General features: G+C 49.8%; 1 protein-coding gene across 6 annotated transcripts in view; it reads right to left on the reverse strand.

Moving 5' to 3' along the window:
• DISC1 (DISC1 scaffold protein) overlaps positions 1 to 20,682 on the reverse strand; it is a 357,609-nt gene that overhangs the window by 293,671 nt on the left and 43,256 nt on the right. For all 6 annotated transcript variants that reach the window (XR_007132278.1, XM_047761226.1, XM_047761227.1 and 3 more), the window contains exons 2-3: positions 10,072 to 11,078; positions 936 to 1,005 (exon numbers count right to left, since the gene is read on the reverse strand). Coding sequence is in view for 5 of the 6 variants with exons in the window: in XM_047761226.1 (XP_047617182.1) it covers positions 936 to 1,005; positions 10,072 to 11,078 (1,077 nt within the window). In the remaining variant the exon portion in view is untranslated. The remainder of the gene's footprint in view (positions 1 to 935; positions 1,006 to 10,071; positions 11,079 to 20,682) is intronic.

Here is a 20,682-nt window from a genome sequence, read left to right on the forward strand (position 1 = left end):
GTCCACCCTGCGTCCACTCGGCCACCACGACTGCCCTCATCTACTTTTGGCCCAACTTCCATTTGGTGCCTCATTCTGTTTTTTTCTGGCTTCTGCCCAACTCCTCCATCTTCGTGTCATTGCTTCTCCTTTCCAGCTTGGCTATTACAGGCCATCTACCTGGGACTTTGGTACAGTCAAGATGGTTGGCACAGCCCGGCACCATCTCTTGGGTACATTCCGTCTCCGACACCTGATCCGCAAGAGCATGACCTCAGAAAGCTCGTATTCACAGGAAACCCAAGGTCAGATACTGTGTCTACCTTACTTTCCTATTCCTGAGCACACAGTAGGTGTTCAACAAATATTTTTCATGAGTGAATAAAGTTTAGATATATCACCCCTTAGGCAGGTAAATAATGAGTTAACATAACTTGCACTGTGGAAGTACTCAGAGTTTTTCTGCACAGTCAATCAAGTTATAACATAAAGGATTATTGCCCACACAGTGCTTTGAAATCCACAAAATAGTCATGTGTAAAACAGTCAAATGTTACTGAGTGGCAATGATCCAAGAGTCAGATTGTGCAATTCTTATAGGGTATAGAAAGACAGAGGTAGGTAAGGAGGGAAAAAGAAATTGCACATTATTGGAGTTCCTGTCGTGGCTCAGTGGTTAATGAATCTGACTAGGAACCATGAGGTTGCAGGTTCGATCCCTGGCTGCACTCAATGGGTTAAGGATCCAACATTGCCATGAGCTGTGGTGTAGGCTCGGATCTGGCATTGCTGTGGCCGTGGCATAGGCTGGCAGCTATAGCCTGGGAACCTCCAGCCCTAGAAAAGACAAAAAAGACAAAAAAGACAAAAAAAAAGAAAGAAAGAAAAGAAAAAGAAAAGAAATTGCACATTACGGGGGGAAGAAGAAAGAAATCAATCAACAAAGTAAAACTCACCCTTATCATAATCATCATCCTCAACCGCTTTTTCTTGAAGTTTCCGAAGTTTTAATCTTAAGGATTTTACCTGTGTTGGTTTGAAAGGGGAAAAAATAAAAGCCAAATTACAACTGCATTCATGCCAACTTATTTTGTTAATGCCAAGAACACTGAAAAACTATTTTGCAACTGAACCACTTCATTCTCCTTTTTAAAAAAGAACCACAAATGTACATTTTTCCGATGTCAAATGCATTCATTTCTCAAAAAAAAAAAAAGTTATATAAAGAAAAAGTGTAATTTGAGCATAAAATCCAGAAAATGAATTAGAAAGTTATTTTAAACAAAAACATCACACTGTGCCCTTTATCTGTGGGGGGAATGCATAATTGAAAGGAATATAAATTTCCTGACCTGACCAAATGGTTTCTGTTCTAAAAGTCACCCTAGGAGTTCCAATTGTGGCTCAGTGGTAACTAACCCAACCAGTATCCGTGAGGATGTGTGTTCCATCCCTGGCCTCGGCAGTGGGTTAAGGATCCAATGTTGCTGTGAGCTGTGGTATAGGTCGAAGAGGAGGCTCGGATCCTGAGTTGCTGTGGCTGTGGCATAGGCCGGCAGCTACAGCTCCAATTAGACCCCTAGCCTGGGAACTTCCACGTACCATGGCCCTAAAAAGACGAAAAAAAAAAAAGTCACCTTAAAATGATTAAGGTAGGAACTCCCGTCGTGGTTCAGTAGAAATGAATCTGAATAGCATCTGTGAGGACGCAGGTTCAATCCTTGGCCTTGCTCAGTGGGTTAAGGATCTGGCATTGCCATGAGCTGCGGTGTAGGCCACAGACGTGGCTCAGATCTGGCCTTGCTGTGGCTGTGGTGTAGGCTGGTGGCTATAGGTCCAATTTGACCCCTAGCCTGGGAACCTCCATAAGTCGTGGGTGTGGCCCTAAAAAAAAGCAAGAAAAAAAAAATTATTCAGGTAAACACACCAACTCTGGAAGAGAAACCCAGAGAAGAAAAGCAAGAGCTTCAGCTCAACAGGTTGCCCTGCTGGCCGGGTGAGAATAAGTGAGGGCTGAGGTTCCCACACTTTCCTTACAGAAAAGGGCGCTGTCTTATCTAAACCACAGGTAGACTCCATGATCCCGTCCTCTGAGAATGACCAATATGTTCATTTGTAATTACTTCTCTTCTCAACAGGAAGCCCGGAGATTTCCGAAGGGAGATTCTTGGACTTTTGATGAAAGGAGTGGGGCCTGCTCCCTGAAACACAGCTTTCTCCCATCCTTTGCTGGCTTATACCTAGCTCAGGTGTCACTTCTCTAGTCCGTGTTAAGTGTCCTTTCTCTCTGTGGCCATCATCACCTGTACTTGTACTTAATCCTACGATCCCATCCATTTAACAAATATTTACTGAGTGCCTCAAGTGTTGGGCATTGTTTGAGGAGTTGCAGATACAGTACAAAACTCTTAGCCCTGGAGCTCCCATCATAGCTCAGCAGTTAATGAATCTGACTAGCATCCATAAGGACAATGGGTTTGATCAGTGGGTTAAGGATCCGGCGTTGCCATGAGCTGTGGTGTAGGTCACAGACACAGCTCGGATCCCACACTGCTGTGGCTGTGGTGTAGGCCAGCGGCTACAGCTCCAATTCAACCCCTAGCTGGGAACTTCCATATGCCTCGGGTGCGGCCCTAAAAAGCAAAACAATAAAAAAACTATTAGCTCTTGAGCTTAATATGCACAACGTGGTACATGGAATGGCTGCCCAGCAGGGACCTGCTACAGAGCAAAAGGAACTCTACCCAATATTCTGTGATAACCTACATGGGGGAAGAACCTGAAAAAGAATGGATGTGTGTTCATGTATCACTTTGTTGTACAGCAGAAATTATTACAACCTTGTAAATCAACTATACTTCAATAAACCTTTAAAAAAAGATGGGGAAAAAAAAGGAGTTCCCATTGCGGCTCAGCAGGTTAAGGACCCAACACTGTCCCTGTGAGGATGCAGATTTGATCCCTGGCCTCACTCAGAGGATTAAGGATCCAACAATGCCACAAGCTGCAGTGTAGGTTTCAGATGTGGCTCGGATCCAGTGTTGCTGTGGCTGTGGTGCAGGCCTCAGCTGCAACTTTGATTCGACCCCTAGCCTGGGAACCTCCACATGCTGAAGGTGTGGCCATAAAAAGAAAAAAAATAAAAAGAGAAGTAAACAGTTAATAAGTAGGTTTTATGAAGCCTTAATAATGGACTTGTGCTATGAAAGAAGAGAAAACAGAAACCACCTAAGGGGGATCAGGAATGCTGGCCTACTGTGAGGTTGTGATTTTAAGTTAAAGCTCGTTGAGAAGGTGACATCTGGGCAAAATTTATAAGCACTAAGGGAGTGAACTGCAGGTCTCTCTGGGACAAACATGTTCCAGCAGAGAAGACCTGGCTCCGAGCTCCAGGCAGCGCTGATTCTGGCTTTGCAAAGTCAAGCAGGGGGCTGCCAGGTCTGGATTGGCTTGGTTAAAGGGGACATTGCAGAAGATGAGGTCAGAGAGGTAATGAGTGGGATGAAGAAATATGAGGAACTGCTAAAGTTCTGGCTTCACTCTGAGGGCCTTGGGGAGCTGCTGGAAGGCTCTGAGCAAACGAGAACATGATCTGATATATGTGTGAAAAGCGTCTGCCTGACTGCAGTGAGTAAGGGCAGAAGTCAGGTGGCCAGGGAGGAGGCTGTGGAAATGACCCAGGAAGGATGTGGCTGTGGCTTGGATTGCAGGAGCAGGGAGGGAAGGCAAGACGGGATCTGATTCTGCATATGCTCAGAGGACAGCTGGTGGGAGAGGGAAAGAAGGGGATTTGTAACAGCTCACATGTGGGCGGCGGGGGGATGGCAAGAATGAGTCAGGATGATGTCAGGTGTTTGGTCTGAGCCACTGGAGGACGGAGTTGCAAGAAAACTGTCTTAGTACTCATTGAAACAGCCAATAGCTATTGTTGTGTTGTTGTGCTGTGTTGTAGTGCTATGTTGTATTGTGTTGTGGCTACCCTCTACCTGACCTTGAGCAGCTGGAGGGCAAGATTTGCATCTGTGTAGAACATGGCAGCATTGACCCTTATCTGGTTCTCCACTGCCCTGGGCACACGGAAGGATTACACTTCCCTCCCCTCCCTATGCTGCTTAGCAGGGTGTGAGAGGACGGGACAGAGGTGGCTTGTGCACTGCAGCTCTCATAGGACCCCTGCCCCGCCCCCCACTGCCCACCAGCATCTTCTTCCTCGTCTCAGTGACTGAGGTGGCCATAGGCTCAGAGGCTGCAGGCTGGGTTCCTGAGTGACTCTGTGGAGTAGGGCCCCCAGCCACCTCTGTGGAACATAACACAAGGCAGGAAACACTGGGGTTACATGAAGGGTCTTATATTGTACTTCTGCGTGTGACCCACCTATTCCAACCGATACAACCTCCAAAGCCAGGCACAAAGGTGTTGGACTATTAATAGCAGGCAGATGTGTTCTGAGTGAGTGAAAGAATGAATGAGGAGTTCCCGTTGTGGTGCAGCGGAAATGGATCTGACTAGTGTCCATGAGGACTCTGGTTTGATCCCTGGCCTCACTCAGTGGGTGAAGGATCTAGCATTGCCAAGAGCTGTGGTGTAGGTCACAGACGAGGCTCAGATCCTAAGTTGCTATGGCTGTGGTGTAAGCCGGCAGCTGTAGCTCCGATTGGACCCCTAGCCTGGGAACTTCCACATGCTGTGGGTGTGGCCCTAAAAAGAAAAAAAAAAAAAAAAAAGAATGAATGATCGCATTGCCCCATTTGTCCTGGAGTTGGTCCACACTACCAGTGGATAGCTGGTTAGACCATTACACCCCCATAAGCAAATGATGGGATGATTGGACACGGGAACTGAAGCAGAAGAACTACAGGAAAGAAGGTAAAGAAGAAGTCACTTCCAGCCAATGCCCACCTCACCTTATGCCTTCACCCACCTCCCCTAAGACCCTGAATTGGTGTCCTAGGATACAGCAGAATGTCCACCTTGGCTGGAAGCACAGCCACCAATGGGCGTGTCTTGTCCAGGGACACAACCCACGTGAGGCAGGCACTTTCTCTCCCTTTCCTCTCTTCTTCCCTCCTCTGCACCCCAGGTAGCATTTCCTTTCATCACCATTTTCTCAGCCCCTGGCAGCGTCTATTTCTAAACATATGGTAGTTGTGTTCTGTAAAAGCACTGGAGGTGTTCAATTAGCAAACACCAGGCAATGGCTTCCAGGGGAATACTGGGTTAGGTCATGATATTTCTGTCAACTGATCAATACATAATCTTGTTTTATGTGTATTTCAGTTTAAAGTTGGCTTATTTGGTATTTATTTCCACTTCCTTAACGTGGAACTCATAGCCGACAGCACAACGACTCACACCTCTGAAGGAGGCTCATCTAACTACACGTGTTTTCTCCATGAGGCAAGTCGCAGCCTTCTTGCACTTAGGAGCACTAGACAAGCACTAAGCCCTGTGCTTGGGGGCTAGTTAAACAGTGACATCACCAAAAAAAAAATCCAAAAAAAAAATGTGAAAAGCACAGCATGAAGTAGGTCATCAAAAGGACACTAGTTTACAGTCTGAGCTGAAACAAGACCTCAGCCTGGGGCATGTGTGTCAGGTGGCTCACATGTTTTGCCCCTTTGTGCACAACCACCAATGACTGGGAAAGCCCTCTGAGCAGTGACTCTGGGTTTCAATAAATTTTAGGGCGAAAACAAATTCCCCATAACAGAATCCGCGCATACGGAAGATGGGCAGTATTTTAAAAGGAGCTAAAACTCAAATTCCTGAGATTTTTGCATCTTTACTTAAGAATAAGGGAGAGAGGGTTGAGGAATTAGAAGATAATACCTAAAAGGCCCCAGAACACTAGGAGTTCCTGTCATGGTGCAGCGGAAACGAATCCAACTAGGGACCATGAGGTTGCGGGTTCGATCCCTGGCCTTGCTCAGTGGGTTAAGGATCTGGCGTTGCTGTGGCTGTGGCACAGGCCGGCAGCTGAACCTCTGATTAGACCCCTGGCCTGGGAACCTCCATATTCAGCAGGTGTGGCCCTAAAAAGACCAAAATAAATAAATAAATAAAAATAAAAGGCCCCGGAACTTTAGGATCCCAATCTTTCAAGGGATCTTTTTGAAGATCTTGGCCCAACCCTCTCCCCCATCCTGAGGAGCCCCTTCAATAGCCCAAAGAAGCATTCTGGGGCCTTCACGAAAACACGATGGGAAAAGCAAGGCCTCCCCCAAGCGGACAACTCGTCACACACAACTCCACTGTCAGGAGCCTCTTTGTCCCGTTAAAGCAAAATCTGCCTTTCTGTAAGTCCTATGCCCTGGACAGTGCTCTTTCTGTCCTTCCCAGGTCCCTGAAAGAAGGTCATCCCTTGTCCACACAATAGATCTTCAAATCATTGGAAAGGGCACCAGGTTGGTCCCTGTCCAGGTGCTGAATTACCACAAACAAAGGCACTTCAATTACACAGAAACTGTGTCCAGATCCTATCATTCAAGATACAATATGAGTTTAATCCAAACTGCGGGGAGACGAGTGAATTCTTTTTGTACTCAAATACTCTTATTATGAGCCATTTTTCTAATGATGAGAACTGGCAGCATGTTCTGCGTTTTTTGCTGGGTGCTGGAGCTGTGCACAGACCGGCCCCTTTAATCTTCCAACAATCTAATGGGGTGGGGACTCTGGTTACCCTCACCTTCTAACAGCATCTTGAGGCCCAGCACAATGAAGCAGGCGACCTCAGGTCACAGAGCCAGGAAGGCAAAATGCTAGGCAGTCCCACCAGCCTGCCAGGGGTGCAAGTCCATGGGTGACCCTGCAGCAACCAAGACCCCACAGACTGACTCTTCAGTGGGTTGTGACCAATTATTTATTTTTAAAAGCTGCATGTGGGTAATAAAGGAGAAAAGAAGAGTTATTATCTAGGGTGGGTTTTCTTTCTTTTTAAAACCAAAAATCACAAAATCCAAAAGGTGAGTCAAGGTGGTTTTCCACAGCCACCGTTCCCGGAATTCTAGCCCCCGGGCCCTCCAATGTCCTGGTGGCTCAGACACGGGCATGGTGAGCCCACACCACAGCCGGACCCCCAGAGAGCACCTCTGATCAGGGCTTCACAGACTCTAATTTATCAAAAGCCCTGAGTTCTCAGGAGAACACAATCTACATATAGGTAAGGGGAGTGAAAAGGAAGGAAAAAAAAAACATTCATGCTACCAAAACCCAGGGGGCAGAATTGTGGGCTGACTGCCATGACTCACCACCAGGCAAATCTCTGTTTGGTTATTGGGGTGGGGTCGGGAGCCAGTCTTTATAACCACATTCTACGTCTGCTTGACTGGGGTCAAAACTCTGATTTGGGAATTGGAGAAATAGAGATATGGTACCAAGATTTTTTTTAAAGGATCTCAGAAATAACGTGTTGGAAATTGGCATTTAGAGTCCGAAAAGCATCATGGTACAAACCTCTACCTAGTGCCTGTATCCTTGTATGTGTGCCTCTCAGCCCCCCTCCTTAGGCCTCAGACAAACAACCAAAGAAATCTGTCAATTAGATATCTATGGCCCATCTCTTTTTTTTCTTTCTTTGTTTTCTCATGGCCACACCTGCAGCATATGGAAGTTCCCAGGCTAAGGACTGAATGAGAGTGGCACCTGCCAGCCTACACCACAGCCACACCAGATTTGAACCACATCTGTGACCTATACTGCAGCTTGTGGCAATGCTGGATCCTTATCCCACTGAGCGAGGCCAAGGATCAAACTCACATCCTCATGGACACTATGTCAGGTCTTTGACCCATGGAGCCACAACAGAACTCCCTGTGGCCCATCTTAACAAGCTAAATTATTTCACTGAAAACAAACAGTAATCAAGCACCAGGTAGTAGGCCAGGCATCATGCATCCAAAAATATCTAAGAGGAGTTCCCATCGTGGCTCAGCAGTTAATGAACCCAACTAGTATCCAAGAGGATGCTGGTTCAATCCCTGGCCTCCCTCAGTGGGTTAAGAATCCGGCATTTCCATGAGCTGTGGTGTAGGTCACAGACACGGCTTAGATCCCACGTTACTGTAGCTGTGGTGTAGGCCAGCAACTGTAGCTCCGATTCAATCCCTAGCCCAGGAAACTCCATATGCCATGAGTGAGGCCCTAAAAAGACAAAAAAAAAAATCTGAGTCAAGCGTAGAACTTGGACCCACAAGCAAATGATTATTAATGTGATGAGCACTGAATGGGGCACATCCAAAGGGCTGAGGGACAGGATGGAAGGAGAGGGTCATCGGGGGTGGGGGGGGGTAGGAGAGGTCTCACACGGAAGTGGCTCTGGAGTCACACCAAAAGGAGAGCTTGGCAGGTGCCACAGTGCAGGAGGGTCGTTCCGGGCAGAAAGCAAACTCCGAGCGAGGTCAGGGGTACAGGAAGAGGATGCAGCCCCCATGGCTGAACCAGCAGGAGTGAGGCAGGTCTCAATTATCAGGATGAGGCATTTGCGGACCATCTGGGTTCTAAGCCAAGGAGGAACCCCACACCACAGCATTCGGAAGATAATGCGGCTGGTCATGCAGAGGAAGAATTGGGGAAGAGAGACACCAGAGGAAGGTAAACATGTCAAGAACTTCTTCCAAAACCCAAGTGACAGCTAACAAGGATCTGAAATAGGTAGGGGTTGTGAGTGTGGCCATGAGAGACAGGGTCCGCTGTGGGACTCAGGGCTTGGACACTGACCAGAGGTGGGGAGTCGGTGGAGGGAGGTGTGGCTGATGCTGCCGCTGCTCTTCCAAGGTACTAGACGGATGCCACTAATTGCAATCAACAATTACAGATCAAGGAGTTCTCACTGTGGTGGCAGCAGGTTAAGGATCTCACGTTGTCGCTGTAGCAGCACGGTTTGATCCCCCACCCAGCACAGTGGGTTAATGATCCCACGTTGCCACAGCTGTGATGCAGGCTGACAGCCACATCTGGGTTTCCATCCCTAGCCCATGAACTTCCATATGCCACAGGTGAAGCTAAAAAAAAATTATAGGTCAACTGTTAGAAGAGGTCTGGTGGAGAGGACACCCGTGGCAGTTTGGGACACGTCTGACTCAAAGATTCCATGCATCTCCTAGAAATGGTGCTGCAGGCTGGCCTGGCTGTGCCACCTCCCTGGCTGATAAATCCCACAGCCAGGCTGAGACAGGGCAAAAGGGCTGGGGCCAAGAACATCGGATATGCAGTAGAGAGCAAAGGAGATCCACTGCTGGGAAGGAACACGAGCCTCGCATTTTCACGTACTCCTACCAAATCCTAATGAGACTCGACTTCCCTGCTTACGCATGCATATCCCCACATGCACATGTGCACACATGCACACAGCCCAGATGGAAAACACAGTCTCTGAACAGGATGAGCCAATGGCTTGTCACAAAGCCTCTCTGCGCGGGTTTCTCTGGGGACTTCTCAGGGTAGAACAGCCCTGTCTACCCCCAGCTGTACCCCCTCAGATGAGTGGAGGGAAAGTCATGATGCTGGAACTTGCTTCTATACCGCCTGTCCCAATTTCCAAAGCACTCACATTCCAGCTTGAGCCACAGAACAATCTTGTGTGATGTCAGCATCTCTAAATAAGGAAACTGAGGGCCTGAGAGGTTTAAGGACCAGAAACAAAATCAGTAGTCCCTGCTGCTGAGGATGCCATGAGCACTGCATATGCAGAAGCAGCTCCAGATCGCCCCCAGTTTGGGGCATCATCATCGTTATATCCACACAGCGGCTGACTCCACCTCCCCGGCTCCCTGTCCCCCTTCTCCTGTTTAAAACAGAGCAAGGCTGAGCTAACCCTGCATCACCCAGACCAGAAGCTGCAGAGGAGCCTGCAGCCAACAGAGAGCGAAGTGAGCATCTAAGGGACAGAGGATGAGAACAAGACCAGATTAGAGTTCCAACAGAAGGAGGAGAAATGCAAGTGCAGCAACATTTTTCCATGGCCAGTCACCACAGGGGCTTCCAGTGGGGACTGGGGCAACCCCAGAACCGCCATTTCCTGCGCCCCCCCCACCCCCAGCCTAGAACTCCTCAGTGAGACCATCCCAGCCCACAGGCTCGGGACACACCCACCTCCAGCCGCCTCCGCTGGCCCCGCAGGCAGTGCAGCAGCGCAGGCTCACAAGTGCGGAGCAGTGGGTCCCAGAGGTCAGCATCCTGAGGGTGGCTGCCCTCGGGTCTCGAGGGATCAGGAGAGCAGAAGGAGGCAGCGTCCATGTCCAGCAAAGGAAGCATCTCGCACTCCAGCCTGGGGCTGCCCCCCGCCATCTGGGCAGCCTCTGCCAGGTCCTGAGGAGCCTTGAGGGGTGAGGCGGGAGAGAGAAGCTGAGGGTGTTCATGGGGCCCGTCCACACCAGCAGCCTTGGCCTCTGTCTCCTCGGGGCTCTGATGAGGAGCCTCAGCCTCTCTGGGTGGCGGACAGCCTTCTGCTTCTCCACGTTCCCCGGCAGAGACCAAGGAGAGGCGAATGAAGCTGAAGTTGGAGGTGAAGACATCCTGAGAGCCAGGAGCGGTGGGGTCGACCTTGGGGCCACTTCCGAGGCTGCAGTTGGTGCCACTTCCCTCTTCTGGGGATAGAGAGCCTCTGGCCCAGGTGTCCAGGGCTCCTTTCCCACAGGCTGCTTCCCGACTCGGGCTCGGAGCCTCCCAACTGTCCATGGATGGTGGCGCCCCCTGGCATATGTTGTCCCCGGAGCTACACGACCTAGTCAGCCTGCTGGGCAGGGCACGGCCACCTCTGGGCTGAATCCCCGAGAGACCCAGGGTTCCTCTCCCTGTTGTCAGAGCCAGGCCTCGGGGGCCCGTGGAGGTCCAAGCAGAGGCTTCTGTGCTCCAGGGAATGAGGGTCCCAGTCGAGGGACCCTGCCCCTGGCCTCCAGGGTCAAGGCCACATGGTCCGGTCCTGGGTTCAGAGTGCTGGGACTCCTCACTGCATGCCCCTCCCTGGGCCCGGAGCAGACTGCCCACTGCTGGCGAGAGGAACCTGATCCGGGGCCCAGCTGCACTTCTCATGTAGCCTGGCCTCCGTGCCAGCCGCCTCCTCCGAAAAGACGCTGCAGGTGGTAAGCCATCTTGGCGGCCTGGGAGGAAAGAGGACACGCACCATCAGCACACACATCTCCCCAGCTCAGCTGCAGCTGCATTTGGAGAACATCCCCGGGTTGGGGGCACCCCTCGGTGCATCTGCCAAAGAGATGCTGGTGCAATGGCCATGGGGCCAAGCTGCTACCCAAACCCTGATGATCCCTGGGAAGCGTCTGCCTGGGATGTGTAGAAACTGCACAGCATCCCAACCCCTCTATTTCCAGAGCAGCCAGCACTGCTGTGAGTTATACTGACAAGACTGCAAGCGCCTCAGAGACCCAACTACGGCAGCGCATTCTGAGCCTCCAGCATCTTGCCTGTTGCTCTTTTAGGCACACAGCACTTTCCCCCTGGAGCAGCATGGAAAGCAAGCACTCTGAAGCCAAACACCAGCACACTCCCAAAAATGAGAGCCAACCACCAATCTGACCACTCTTTGAACACTGTGTGCATTTTCATTAGCTGTGCTCTCCGTGTCCTGTCTGACTGTGGACTGTGGGCAGCTGGTGGTCACACAATCTATGCCCATGGATTCATCTCACAGTGAATTACAGGGGGTCCTGCTTGTTGTTATCTCCAAACCAGGAGCTGTGTTCCCCTCCCAGCTATGCAAGAGGAATTTAAGCAATTAAAAACGCTGATACAACTCAGAGGCCTGATGCAACAGCAGTTGAGAGTGTAGGCTCTGGCACCTCTTCAACTGGTTGCAACCTTGCTGTGCCGCTGCTGGCTGTGTGGCTTTCCACAAGTTACTTAGCCTCTCTGTGCTTCAGTCTGCTTATCAGTAAAATGGAGAGATGAACAGTACCTCTCTCCTAGGAAGGTTATGAGCATTAAGCTAAATGAGTTACTATAGGTAGACAGCTAAGAACAGTGCCTGGCACTCATAATAAGGGTGATCGAGGAGTTCCCATTGTGGCTCAGTGGTTAACGAATCCGACTAGGAACCATGAGATTTCGGGTTCGATCCCTGTCCTTGCTCAGTGGGTTAAGGATGTGGCGTTGCCGTGAGCTGTGGTGTAGGTCACAGACAAGGCTCAGGTCCTGCATTGCTGTGGCTCTGGCATAGGCCGGTGGCTACAGCTCTGATTGGACCCCTAGCATGGGAACCTCCATATGCCGTGGATGTGGCCCTAGAAAAGACAAAAAGACAAAAAAAAAAGAAAGAAACAAAGAAAAAGGTGATCAAAGTGTCAGTCACTATCTTTATATTTTATAGGACCTCCTTACTCAAGATGTCCTCAGGAGTAAGGAGGTCCTATAAAATGAGGGTCCTCATCAACGTTAATTTCATTTGCTCCCTAAAGTCATATGAATGAACCAGACCAGAAATTATAACTTTCCCTTTATAGCTAAGGAAATTGAGGCCCAGAGAAATTGAATTAAAACACCTGCAAGTGGCAAGTGACCAGGGCCAAGGTCTTCTGACCTCCAGCCCTCGAGGTGCCATCACCCTAGGGCCCCCACACCTGGAAGCACATGGGATGGAAGGCATCAAGGCAAGAACAGACAGCATGAAGCTCAGTTGTACAGACACGGCAGCCTGTGGAAAGAAGTGGAGCACAGTTCCCTGCCAGGTCCACACACCTTGCCCTGCCTCTCAGACACAGACCATCCCAGATCTTTGTTGTGGTAAACAGAAAATGCTAGGCATCTAGGCTCCCACTGTGTGTGATCGTGCCCTTCATTTATGTTTGATAAATGGTAAATAAATGAATGGATGCCCAGTTACATGGAGGGACAGGAGATAGATGGATAGACAAATGCATGGAGGGAGGGAGGGAGGAATGGATGAAGGAAGGAAAAGATGGATGGAGGGAGGGATGGAAGATGGACGGAGGAAGGATGGATAGAAGGAGGGATGGACGGATGGAGGGAGGGAAGAAAGGATGGATGGAGAGAGAGAGGGAGGGATGGAGGGAGGGAGGGGTGGATAGATGGAGGCAGGGAGGGAGGGAGGGGATGCAGAGATAGAGGGATGGAGGGAGGGAGGGAGGGATGGATGAACTGAGGCCCATCTGATCCCAAAACAGATGCTCTTTCTATATCCTTTGCCTCCGAGTATATCTCTTAGGATGACAACTTGAAAGGACAAGAAATCTTGAAAAAATACTTCTTTTTTCTTTTTTTCTTTTTTTTTTTTTTGTCTTTTTGCCATTTCTGGGGCCGCTCCCGCGGCATATGGAGGTTCCCAGGCTAGGGGTCCAATCGGAGCTGTAGCTGCCAGCCTACACCAGAGACACAGCAACGTGGGATCCGAGCCATGTCTGCAACCTACACCACAGCTCACGGCAACGCCGGATCGTCAACCCACTGAGCAAGGGCAGGGACCGAACCCGCAACCTCATGGTTCCTAGTCGGATTCATTAACCACTGTGCCACGACGGGAACTCCTTATTTCTTTTTTCAATGCAAAGTGGAAATCAGTTCTTTTCTACTAAAAAGAACATGATGAAAATGTATAGAAAATGTACAGAAAGAATCATTAATAGCCCAAACTGGACCACTCATTAGGATGGCCACTATTAAACACACTCAGAGAAAGCAACAAGTGTCAAGGAGCATGTGGAAAAGTTGAAATCAGTGTGCACTATAGGTGTAAATGTAAAATGGTACAGCCAAAAAAAGTAAGAGAGCGCCTCAGAAAATTAAAAAAAGAATGACTACATGGTCCAGCAATTCCAATTCTTGGTATACACCCAGAAGAACTGGAATCAGGGTCTCAGAGATATTTGTCTTCATGGCAGCATTACCCACCATAGCCAAAGGCAGCAGCAATCCAAGTGTCCCCAACAAATGGATGGATAGAACATGGTCCAGCCACACCATGGGAAATTATTCAGCCTTAGAAAGGAAGGAGATTCTGACACTGGCCACAACACAGATGAACCTCAACCTTGAGGACAGGATGCTAAGTGAAACACGCTAGTCACAAAAGGACAAATATTGTTTGGTTCCACTTACATGAGGTATCTAGAGGAGTCAAATTAATAGAGACAGAAAGTAGAAAGGTGGTCGCCAGGGGCTGGTGGCAGGCAGGGGGTTGGACATGGGTGAGGGGAGTTGGTGTTCAGTGGGGACAGAGCTTCAACTCCGGAAGATGATAAAGTTTCTGGGGGTGGATGGCGGTGATGGAGGCACAGCAATGGAAGTGTACTTAAGCCACTGAACTGCACACGTACAAATGCTCAAGAGGGTAATTCTATGTTATCTGTATTTTACCACATTAAAATGTAAAAAATTGGGGCGTTCCCTTTGTGGCTCAGCGGTTAACAAACCTGACTAAGATCCACAAGGATAGGGGTTCAATCCCTGGCCTCGCTCAGTGGGTTAAGGATCTGGCATTGCCGTGAGCTGTGGTGTAGGCTGCTCAGATCCTGCGTTGCTGTGGCTCTGGAGCCAGCCGGCAGCTGCGGCTCCAATTCAACCCCTAGCCTGGGACCTTCCATATGCCATGGGTGCAGCCCTAAAAAAAAATAAAATGAAATAGAAAAAATTTAAATAGACCAAATTTGGTCACCATACTCTCTGGCCCCAAGGAGACGCATCCTTTCCCTCAGGGATTTCGCCATCTGAGTCTGTTTCCTGCTTGTTAGGGTCCTGGCCACCGAGGAGCAGTCAGCATAGGGATGTGGGAGCTCAAAATGGGGCAGAGTGAGGCCAAGAAGAAGGACTAATTCTCCTGTGCTTGAAAACTGACAAAAAAAGGTTTAAAGAAGTAGAGAGAACACTGAATTCTGGCTTCAATTACCAAAGGAAAAACAATCCATCTATTTCATATCTTAAGAACGAAGTCTTGTGAAATCTATCTTGTCTTTTGACTTTAAAAGTCTTTTAACTAAATTTTTTTTTCAGCTGCACCTATGGCATATGGAAGTTCCCAGGCTAGAGTCGAATCAGAGCTGCAGCTGCCAGCCTACACCACAGCCACAGCTACACCAAACCCAAGCTGCATCTGCGACCTACACAACAGCTCATGGCAATGCTGGATCCTTAACCCACTGAGGGAGGCCAGAGATAGAACCAGCACCCTCACAGAGACAACATCAGATCCTTAACCCACTGAGCCACAATGGGAACTCCTTCTCTAACTAATTAGTCTTGTTTTGCTTTTTAGAGGTACACCTTCGGCATATGGAAGTTCCCAGGCTAGGGGTCAAACCGGAGTTACAGCTACTGCTTACACTACAGCAACTTGGGATCCGAGCCACATCTGCAACCTACACTACAACTCATGGCAACACCGGATCCTTAACCCGCCGAGCAAGGCCAGGGATGGAACCCGCATCCTCATGGCTCCTGGTCAGGTTCATTAACCTCTGAGTCCTGAAGGGAATGCCCTAACTAATTTTTTTAATGCAAGTTCAATCACCCAAATAACCTTTCTGAAGTTAAAAGAGCAATGCTAAGTGGGAAATCATTTTTTTGAAATTCCATTTCTTTTCAAATACCTGCAGGCCCTTGGGTCCTTTCTCGAAGCCACCAGACCAGGGATCTAGACTCTCCAAATGCCTGGTCCAGTTGCTGGGCCAAGCAGTTCCCCAGGGGAATCCCATGTTCCTGGGCTTCTGGTCAGATGCAGTCAGCCCACAGGGTTCACCAAATAAGAAGGTGAGAGGCAGGGGTCAGGAATGCGGGTGGCGCAGTGCCCACATGCACCTGTGCACCCAGACATCCCTCCCCCAGCGTGGGCCTTCCCCGAAGGTGGCCCCAGAAGCAGAGGCTGCCACACAGCATACATTCTAACCCTCCTAGCCCTCCAAAGATGGCAGATCTGGAGGGCAGATCTGGAATGAACTAGAAGGATTCGAAGAAACCCATATGGGCCACAGAGCTGCTCTGAAACCTCTTAGGAAAAGCCACCAGTTCCCCATAACCAAAGCCCCCTTTTTTCACTATATTTTTTGGCAGCACCAGTGGCATGCAGAAGTTCCCAGGCCAGAGATCGAACCCGAGCCACAGCAGTGACCCAAGCCACTGCAGTGACAACACTGAATCCTCAACCCCTAGGCCACCAGGGAATTCCCTTTTTTATTTTTTGAGGAAGCTTATGACGTCCCTCTGACCAGGAACCAATTTTTACTTATACATCCTGCCAGAAAGCCTACCTATGAGATTCGTTCAAAATCCAAGGCCTGTCTCCATACCCTGCATTTAGGGAAGGGTTATGCTGCATTGAGACCTTGGAGAGAAAGCTTCCTTCCTGACGCCTCGCTGGGAGCAGAGGTTCAAGTGCACAGGAAAGTCTTTTTGTTTGTTTGTTTTTTTTGGCTTTTTGCCTTTTCTTGAGCCACTCCCACGGCATATGGAGATTCCCAGGCTAGGGGTCGAATCGGAGCTGTAGCTGCCGGCCTATACCACAGACACAGCAACGCAGGATCCGAGCCATGTCTGTGACCCACACCACAGCTCACGGCAACGCCGGATCCTCAACCCACTAAGCGTGGCCAGGGATCAAACCCGCAATCTCATGGTTCCTAGTTGGATTTGTTAACCACCGCGCCACAACAGGAACTCCAGGAAAGTCTATTATGACCCAAAGTGCTGGCCTGAAAACCAATTGTGCCCTCTGTTCTGTAGAAACCCAGAGATGGCTCCACTCTGCCCATCTGGGCCCAGAACGGAATGGCTGAGGTGGGAGACAGAGCCTCACACAAGCCTCTCCATCTCCTGCAGCCACATGCTCTGTAGCAGATTCTAGGGAGGGGAGCACAGGCGTCTTACTTCCTTTCCATCACACAGACCTCCTGGCTCCTGTTTCTGGAAGATCCCCGTTATGACCCCCCTCCAGTCCAGGGAGCTCCAAGACTGAAAGACAGGAGCTTCAGGAGTTCTTGTTGTGGCTCAGCCAAAACGAATCTGACTAATATCCGTGAGGATGTGGGTTCAATCCCTGGCCTCATTCAGTGGGTTAAGAATCCTGCATTGCGGAGTTCCCGTCGTGGCGCAGTGGTTAACGAATCCGACTAGGAACCATGAGGTTTCGGGTTCGATCCCTGCCCTTGCTCAGTGGGTTAACGATCCGGCGTTGCCGTGAGCTGTGGTGTAGGTTGCAGACGCGGCTCGGATCCTGCGTTGCTGTGGCTCTGGCATAGGCCGGTGGTACAGCTCCGATTCAACCCCTAGCCTGGGAATCTCCATATGCTGCGGGAGCAGCCCAAGTAATAGCAACAACAACAACAATAACAACAACAAAAAAGACAAAAAAGAAAAAGAAAAAAAAAAAGAATCCTGCATTGCCATGAGCTGTGGTGTAGGTCGCAGAGGTGGCTCGGATCCCGCGTGGCTGTGGCTGTGGTGTAGGCCGGCGGCTACAGCTCTGATTGGACCCCTAGCCTGGGAACCTCCATATATCACAGGTGCAGTCCTAAAAAGCAAAACAAAAGGGGGGGGGAGTTTCAACGAGACCCAGACATCAAAAGGTTTCCATATACAGTCCAGATTAGGTACCCAGGAGCATCTGCTTATGTAATGGATGTGGAAAATCAGAGAAAGCCAGTGGGAACCAGTCAGGAAAAAGTCAGCGGGAACCAGTCAGGTCAGTGAGCATCCTGCCTGCCCCACCTCTAATGCTCTCTCTTCATCCATCCAAATCCTCCCCATCCTTTGGCTTCCAACTCCCTTGCCCGACAGCTTCTTCGTCCAGATCATCCCCCTCACAAGCCTTTGCCAAGGGTCCACACCACTCCTCACCACATTTATTCACAGCCAGTGTTGCTGGCTGTCTTTTTTTTTTTTTTTTTTTTTTGCCATTTCTTGGGCCGCTGCCGCGGCATATGGAAGTTCCCAGGCTAGGGGTCGAATGGGAGCCGTAGCCGCCGGCCCACGCCAGAGCCACAGCAACGCGGGATCCGAGCCACATCTGCGACCTACACCACAGCTCATGGCAACACCGGATCCTCAACCCACTGAGCAAGGCCAGGGATCAGACCCACAACCTCATGGTTCCTAGTCGGATTTGTTAACCACTGAGCCATGACGGGAACTCCAAGTCTTCTTTGATGTATATAAATTGTTTCCAATTTACACTACATATAAGCTTTCTGAGGGCTTTATAATCTCCCCTCCACCACCAGAATCCTAGTATACAGAGAGAGCATCAGTATACACTGGCCAGATCATATTCATTTTTGAATAAGAAACCTAAAATATGCAATTTTTTTTGGCCTCGCCCACAGCATGCAGAAGTTCCCAGGCCAGGGACTGAATTCACACCACAGCAGCAACGCAAGCCAGAGCAGTGATAACACCAAGTCCTTAACACACTATTCCACCAGGGAACTCCTAAATTATGCAATTTAAGGAAACATGATACTCATGAATTAACTCAGAAGACTTTTTTTTTTTTTGGTCTTTTTGCTATTTCTTGGGCCGCTCCCGCAGCATATGGAGATTCCCAGGCTAGGGGTTGAATCGGAGCTGTAGCCACCGGCCTACGCCAGAGCCACAGCAACGCGGGATCCGAGCCGCGTCTGCAACCTACACCACAGCTCACGGCAACGCCGGATCGTTAACCCACTGAGCAAGGGCAGGGATCGAACCCACAATCTCATGGTTCCTAGTCGGATTGGCTAACCACTGCGCCACGACGGGAACTCCAAGAAGACTTTAAATCCAAGACCCAAGTTAAAATCTACACCACAGGCTCCTGTGGGCTTGGGCAAGTCACTCAGGAAACCCAAGACCCCATGGGAAAGGCACGTCTGTCTCCTGAAGGGGAAATACAGGGACTCGGAGGCTGCTGCAAAGGACGCATAGAATAGTTAGAGAAAAACAAGCACATAACCTGGTTATAAATGCACTGTGGAAACATAAATGAATATATTCATTTCACGGAAGGAATTTTAATCCTATTTGTCATGGTCGGGGCAGAGACTTTTACAAAACGTTCAGGTTAACCAAAGGTTCTGAATCAGAAAGAAGCCACAGATCCCTGTGGATTAACTTGTTTTCCAAGACCCAGAGTCCCATCACACACCCTGAGCACATGCACCCTCCTGAGCACAGGGCCTCCTTCTGGGATCGCTCACAGAGCACCTGGGGGTTCGGAAGTGCCTTCAGGTCATTGTTATAAGCATCTCGTAACAAGACAAGTACTGATGCGGAATGAATCCAGTTTTACTGCGTTTCCGCTTTAACTGTGCCTTCCACTCCCTTAAAGCCAGTCCTCAGGGGAGTTACCGCTGTGGCACAGTGGTTTAAGAATCCGACTGCAGCAGCTCAAGTCACTGTGGAGGTGCAGGTCCATCCCTGGCCCAGCGCAGTGGATTAAAGGATCTTGCATTGCTGCAGCTGCCACTCAGATTCAATCCCTGGCGCATGAACTGCCATGTGTCATGGGAACAGCCCCCCCCAAAAGTGGGAGTGACCAGAGAAGCTATATGGGATTCCTGGAGGAGTTGGGTGAGGGCCCCCCAGTCACGCCACCTCAGCTACTGTGTCCCCCCACTCACTGTCACCACCATCCCTGGCTTAGCTCTGCAGCTGAACACTGAGACTACGGATCAGAGGTTCCCAAACAAGGCAGCACCTCAGAGTCACTTTTAAACGTCACCATGTAAAAATTCCAAAGTCCAGGCCATCCCCCTGGGCTGATGACATCACACAGTTGGAGAGGGGGACTCGGGCCTGGGTTCTCTGGACGATCCCCAGGTGACTGCAATGGGCAGCCAGGGCTGGGAGCCTCCGCGCTGGGGAGGAGTCCCCTGCAACCTCCCAGCACACCTGGAATCCAAGCCCAGCACGAACTTCACATTCACTGTGAACTTCACATTCACAGGCACTGCAGACCCTGTTTCTTGGCAGAATCTTCCTCTCCCCCAACCTCTTCTGTTTCTTGACATGTGACTGGAGCTGCTGACCTCTACATGAGGACCAAGTGTGGCCTGCGTTTAAGATGTGTCCCCATACATCTGTTCTAAATCTTCTCCTCACATCGGGCTTCCGCTTTCAATCAGACACGGAGAGTCCTGCAACCCACAACATGAGCAGGCAGGGCCACGAGGCAGGCGGCAGGCAGCTGCCGTGCACCATCTCACTTCCCCAATCTGCAGGAGGAGAACCAGGTCCACAGCAGCTTAACATTCAGCCCACCTTGGTGTGAAAGAGTCAAAACCCACAGGTGCAACAGGCAGTGTGGGATCCTGGATTGGGTCCGGGAACAATGAAAGGATACTGGTGGAAAACTGGTGACACTGGAATAACATCTGAAGTTCAGTTCATTGCACCCATGTCAATTTTTTAGTTTTAATGACCATACCATGATTTTATATACATATATGTGGCTGTTAGCACTGAGGAAGCTGGCTGAAGGGAACTCTATTGTCTTTGCAACTTTTCTGTACATGTATAAATATTTCAAAATAAAAAGCATATGTATTTTTTGGTCCTTTTTTCTTTTTAGGGCTGCACCCAAGGCACATGGAGGTTCCCAGGCTAGGGGTCGAATCGGAGCTATTGCTGCTGACCTACACCACAGCCACAACAACGCCAGATCCGAGCCGCGTCTGCAACCTACACCACAGCTCACAGTACCGCTGGATAACCAACCCACTGATCGAGGCCAGGGATCGAACCCGCAACCTCATGGTTCCTAGTCGG

Source organism: Phacochoerus africanus, chromosome 15, assembly GCF_016906955.1.
Source record: "Phacochoerus africanus isolate WHEZ1 chromosome 15, ROS_Pafr_v1, whole genome shotgun sequence".
NCBI classification, from domain to species: Eukaryota; Metazoa; Chordata; class Mammalia; order Artiodactyla; family Suidae; genus Phacochoerus; species Phacochoerus africanus.